The sequence below is a fragment of the Poecilia reticulata genome, chromosome 11 (assembly GCF_904066995.2).
Source record: "Poecilia reticulata chromosome 11, P_reticulata-male-v2, whole genome shotgun sequence".
NCBI lineage: Eukaryota > Metazoa > Chordata > Actinopteri > Cyprinodontiformes > Poeciliidae > Poecilia > Poecilia reticulata.
In genome coordinates this window covers 24044616-24050983 of record NC_088840.1, presented here as the reverse complement: position 1 = coordinate 24050983, position 6368 = coordinate 24044616, and the positions used below count along the sequence as shown (strand labels likewise).

The 6368-nt window shown below is 36.6% G+C and overlaps 1 protein-coding gene across 3 annotated transcripts in view; it reads right to left on the bottom strand.

Moving 5' to 3' along the window:
- The window catches only part of tnxbb (tenascin XBb), a 36472-nt gene extending 30377 nt beyond the window's left edge, over window positions 1-6095 (bottom strand). Inside the window, exons 1-4 of one of the 3 annotated variants that reach the window (XM_081612396.1) lie at window positions 5645-6095; window positions 518-650; window positions 282-426; window positions 23-80 (exon numbers count right to left, since the gene is read on the bottom strand). In XM_081612396.1, the coding sequence (XP_081468522.1) occupies window positions 23-80; window positions 282-413 (190 nt within the window). In that variant the 5' untranslated portion in view covers window positions 414-426; window positions 518-650; window positions 5645-6095. Of the gene's footprint in view, window positions 1-22; window positions 81-281; window positions 651-5644 lie in introns of all 3 variants that reach the window. The other 2 variants (XM_081612394.1, XM_008422663.3) reach the window with 2 other exon arrangements.
- Window positions 6096-6368: the final 273 nt, after the last annotated feature.

The window sequence follows — 6368 nt, the reverse complement described above, 5'->3', positions numbered from 1 at the left end:
ATGCCAAATTAATTAGTATTACCTCCTTGGCTCACATCAGATGAATCCCCCTGAGAGGAACACCCCTCAGAGATCACCACCTGTAACAACAGCACCTGGTTAAACTATCAGAAGATGTATTCTATTGTTGGAATTTTCCCCTGTATAAATGCATTTCACACAAATGCACAAATATAAGGGCTGCCGGTTTGGCCATGAACTCAATCCATCCTAAAATCTTAATTTAATTACTTCTGTGCTTTTGTTCTGCGGTCACTGAGAGTTGCCGATAATAACATCACCTTGATGGCGTCCTGGTCAGCATCCCTTGGTGTCCTTTCACCTCTGACCTGTAGCTCCTTGGAGGTCGATGGGGTCAGGGTGGCTGGTCCAGCCAGAAGAATCAGGAAGAGGGAGGGGAAGAGAGGAAGCATTACTGGGAACAGACTGGAATCCATTCCAATGGTTAGTGGGAGGAAAAGGGAAAGGAAAGCTGTTGGACAGTTCAGGAAAACCAAGCTCTTTGATTGATCTGGACCTTCTTTTTTCAGGTTCTTTCAGACTATTATCGTCTGCAGGACAGGGAACTCTCAGCTGCTGTCACTTTGCCTCAGCCGGGCTCTTCATAGGTGATGACGTCTATCGTCTTCTTCTCTCCAAGAACTTTCCACCTGGAAGAGAAGCAGAAACACAGATTAAAGGTCACGTTAAATTTCATATTAGCTCAGCAGACATTACATTAATTAACACAAATGGGGACCATTAGTTGTTTATGGGCCTGTTAGAGTTGCATGTCAGCCAATGAACCCCATTCATTTGTCCTATGTCTGGCTTACACACATGCAGAATGCAGCAGACGACTGGCGTAATGAGCAGATGTTTTCCACAGCTGTTGATTATTTGAGTCAATTTACATATTGTATTTAAAAGATTTGATGACAAAGTTTCCATTTTAAGATGCATGAAATGCTCCTCCTTAAAATGACCAAAATTATACTGAATTGCATGTGTAAACCTTAACAAGCTGAAAAACATTTGCACTATAAGCTGATAAACTTCGGGTAAAACTAGAAATCTGTGTTGAACTTTTTGTCTCTGAAAACAGATAAAGAAAATGGATTAGGAATAGATTTCTCAGTTGTTGATTTTCGAGCCTATATTTTCCTTCCCAAGCAGATTTTTGGGCATATATAGGTCTGACTCACTGCTTACTATTTTCTATCCAGTGGGGGGAAAAACAAGCTACAAGATTAACCCCTTTTATGATTCAAATAATATCTTTCCAACTTCTGAGTAGCATCAAAAAAGCTTTATGCATTTATGGACTGGAAACATTTTATTAATTTTTTAATGTCTATATATTTCTCTATAATAGACCTGCTGTTCCTTAGTCATAACTGACAAAGGAAAAAAATAATGACATTCTAGATGGCATTTAAAATAGGTTCATATTTGAGAAAAGCTGCCAAAGAAATCTGATCTGCTGTTTCATTTGACTTAAGTTGTGTTTTTACAACAAAATAAAACGATGATTACAGATATTAAAAAAAGAAAAGCAAGTCATGCCAGGAGCTGAATTAGAAAATTCTTCAAATTTAAACTTGCAATCAAAAATAAGTAATTTCAAAAATATATTCAAAATTCAACTCGTCTTTGTAACTTTGTGCATTGTTTTTGTTTTGTGCAACATCCTGGAGAGGTGTGTAAAAGCTTTATATCTTTAACATTGCTTCTCATTTATAACTGATCAAATTTTATAAATTTTATTTGTGCCTCCATTTATTTATTGTTCAGAAACATGTTTTCCTTTTCTGTTTCAGTTGCAAAATGAGCCAACATAAAAATTGTCTTTGTTTGTGGAATATAACATCTCAGCTTTTAGTGAATTTTAGAGAATTTCAGTATTCTAAAGGCCATGGCTTAATAATAATTGATAATTTCAGCAATACAATGCGGCTGTATTAATGTTGAGAAATCCTTAAAGTGAATGATTTGATAAAAACAGTAAAATTGAGCAAATGTTTTGTCATTCTCACTCACAAAATTAGCTATGCTCACTTCTCTTAATTAGGGTTAAACTGTCTATATGATGGATGGATGTCTCTTCCTTGTATTGGACGAGATACGACTGTTGATGTGTCATGCCCATCACAGGGCAACAAAAAGACAAACATGACAGACAACCATGCACAAAACCATTCATACTCTAAGGGCAATTTGGGAAAATGAATGTAACATACAAATACTTGGAAGTGTGGAGAAATGCAGAGGGAAACCACTGATAAACAAACATGAGCATGTAAACTCCACGCAGAAATACTCCGGGTTTGGCTTCAAACCCTGGACCCTCTTGCTGCAAGCCTACAGTGCAGAAACATTCGGACATCTTTCAGACTCTCAAAAGTTAATTTTCTAGTTCTTGCAACATAGATTTTAAGACAGTTTTAAACTACTTTCCTCAAGCAAGCTGCTTTCACTCAAACTCCTCAGGGATTTACTTTAATCGAAAACCAAGTAAATCCCACCAAATAAAATTTCCTGTGACATGGCCGACAACACAAAAACAGTAGCTGATCACATTCGCATATATGAGTCAGACCTTTAAATTTGTAATTGCCTGGATCTCCTGTGAGGTTAACAACCAAAGCGAGTTAATATTTGACAGATCGACTGTTCAAAGCCACGTTCAGAGGCAGCTTTGAATGGGGAAAGCAGCTGCTGAGAGTTCACAGGAATATAACGTCATTTTTCCTGCTGGTGGAGCAATAAAGTCAAATTAGTGGACAACATATATATAGTTATTAATGTCTTGGCTATTAAGGCAGATTTTCTTTGTATTGTATTATGGAAAGTTATTACACATTTTATACCTGAAGCTATGTTGAGGGAAATTAACACGAATTCAGAACAAAGTTTTAAGCCAAATTTTCACTTTAAAGCTTTAACCTTTATTGTTTCAACTGCATTTCAATTTTATCCCTGCATGATGATGTTTAGCTTTGAAATAGAGATTAAAATGTGAAAAACAGGTTTTGGACAGGGTTTTCTAATTCAAACAATGACTGCCTGGTATCGAGAGACTTACAGTGTCCAAGAAAACAAAGGCACACCAGTACAGAACCAGCAGCAGGCTGGACTGTTACCACACTCAGTGAGGTAAGCTTTAAGTTTCCCTCTGACGGTCAGATTTAGGTGAGCTGGTGCTCACCACCTTCTTAGATTTCTGTTCTTGGCATTTCCTGCAGCTGTTATCACCCCTGTGCCTCAACAATGGAAGAGCTGTGTGTACAACTGCTTTTCCGCTCACGTTAGCCTTTAAAAACTTTTAAGGAGAGTCCAACCAGTCTAACCTCTGACCTTTCGCTTCAGTCTGAAAAGCTGGAGTTAACTGAATGGATTCTGTTTTTGAAAACCATTCCTCTGACTGTAGTGGAAACGCTGAAGATGAAACCACAACTAAACTAAGAGATTTTGCTAAGATTGAATATTCATACACAGTAGGTCAGGTGATGGAGGCTACTCTCCATCTTGTTACATCTTGAACATTTTTATTCTCTTCCACTGTTAATTGATTGTAAGCCGACCCAAATGCTCAACATCTGTGGTTTGATTTATATCCATCTGAATCGCAGCCAGTCGTAGAACCTGCACTGCAAACACCAGTGTGAACAGTGGGCTTGAAATCCTGTGCGGCAGCTGTCCCATTTGCTATGTCTCTAAGTTTAAGAGGGCAACACATTCAAAACTCCTGACTCACTCCTTGTTTTCACTTTTTCCCTCTGCAAGTTGATGCTTTTTTTCTTTTCTTCACTTAGGAGTCTGGAGCCAAAAAATAAACTTATGTCATATAGTTTTAATAATCTAAAGATATTCATAAGAGATAAATATTTTTTTAGCTAAGCAAACTTATTTCTAATTTGCAAAGCAAATGACACCTTCATCTCATTTATACATTGCTCAATTTGGCAGATTTTCTTTGTATTGTATTATGGAAAGTTATTACACATTTTATACCAGAAGCTATGTTGAGGGAAATTAACATGAATTCAGAACAAAGTTTTAAGCCAAATTTTCACTTTATAGCTTCAGCCTTTATTGTCTCAACTGCATTTCAATTTTATCCCTGCATGATGATATTTAGCTTTGAAATAGAGATTAAAATGTGAAAACCAGGTTTTTATTTTTAGCTGATATAAACCTTGAGCGACTTCTGTAACTTAAGAGAGGCAAGTTCCAACAATGCAACTGAGACACCACCTATTTAGAGGAGTTTGTTTATTTGCAGTGTTTTAAAAAATATCCTTATCCCCTACTAATTTCTTCAAGTTTTGTCTTACTTTCCACACTGAAATTCTTCAGATTCAAAACTTTCTAAATCAAACAGAAATAGGAAGAATAGTGATTTTTATTTGAGAAAAAAAAAGCTGTCCAAACCAATGTGGTTGTGTGGAAAAGTTGTAAAAGTAACTCTTTAAAATCTCTGGAGAAATTTTTTCCTATTACTTTGCAACAAACAAAAGTCTTCAAGCATGAGCAGCCCATCATGTCACAACATCGGTCTCAGACTTTGACTAGGTCATTCCAAAAATCTTTTTCATTTTAAAAAATGAAAAGCAAAATATTTGAGGTAAAATATAAATAACTGGTTAAACAGATATATTTAGCAATTCATTTGTGTATGGGTTCATATTGCCTCTTGATAACATGAACAAAATCATGCTTCTCATACTGTAGCTTTACAACAGAATCACAAAAAATTCAAAACACATCTATAGAGAAAAAAAATATATGACAGATAGTAAAGAAATCAGATAAAAAATTTACTTAGTGATTAATAAAGTTTCCTTGATCCAAATATGGTCAATTCAACGGTTTGATCTATCATTTCTCATGGTCAACTGAGATTTAACACCGTTTCAGAAGTCATGACAGGCAGCCGCTGTGAAATCGATCACAGAGCAGAAGGGAAAACATCGCCACAGACCAAACTCATGAGCACCACATAAAACCATAAAAATACTCACAAATCCCAACATGAAGTTGTATTTCCCACCTCATCTACTCCAAATAAAAAAGAACAGTCCTTGTTTTTATAGAGGGTTTGCAGGATTTCATATCAAACTCTTGGATTATTTTGTACCATCTTTTTAAATTAAGGTTTGTCATCAGGAGATGAAAAGGATCAATACTAAAACTTAATTTATTTCCTACACACTGCTTCGGTGAAAAATAAAAAAAGTAATTTTCAGTTATTCCCGTAAATAAATTGAATAACAAGTTGATTATAATTCAAGGGTACTATCCCTGGATAAAACGTGCTCGATTCACAGTTAACTGATTAATTTGACAGTTATAATAAGTCACTATTTTCTTACTGTAAGACAGTATTTCTAGTAACAGACGGTTTGATTTTTAAAATGCAGAAGTCAATACTGAGTTCACTTGACATGTTTTTTTAAAATGAACAAATCAGAAAAACTGGAATAACAAGAATCAAATAAACTGATTCAAATATTTATCTTTCCAAATTAACCAATAACACCTTCTATAGATTGATAAAATATGCACAATGCTTGTGAGAATGTCCAAAATTATTTATTTAATTTAACTGAACACATAAATATTAAAAATGGACTTTGTCATAAAGGAAACATAAGCATCTTACCTGCTCAGAGATGTGAGGAGTTCCTCTCCCTGTGGTCCAGAAGCCTCTCTGCTTGTTCCTGTAGAGTTTCCTCTTTCTCTCTCTGACTCGCCAGCAGGAGGAGGGGGATGGAGAGAAGGAGAAAGGAGAGAAAAGAAAGAAAGACGAAGAGGAGGGAAGGAGGAGAACAGTGAAGTTTTCTCATACTTGAAGAATTTGTCCTCCCTCTCCTCCTCCTGTCTTTCTTTCCCTTTCTGATGTCATTCTATGTGCTTCACAGGTCCCCACTGGGCGGAGGATATCCGATGGAAAACATCTGAATTTTTAAATGTTTTTAAGGGCCTGAAATTCTTAATGTTTCTAAGGGGTCTCCATCCCCTGCTGCTGGACCCTCCCAGAAAGAGGCAGTCTGCTCTGTTTTTCTCTGCTTACTAATCGCCGTCCGCCGTGGATGCGGCTCCGGCAGACCTGCTCCTCCGCTCTCTGTGAGTGGAGCAGCTCCAGGATTTGACATCACAAACAGACGTTTGGCTGCATTCACTGTTGTTTTGGTCAGAAAGGGAGTGAAACTAAACTGTGACATGTGATGGGTTGGGTCTTTTTCTTAATACATGAAATGAAAGCAAGATTTTTTTGGTGAGAAAATGTATCAGCATCAAGTGTGAGAATTTCTTTGAACTCAATTTTGCCTAAAATGATGTGAAATCTACCAGGACCATCAGTTCATCTGCAGACCAGATTACCT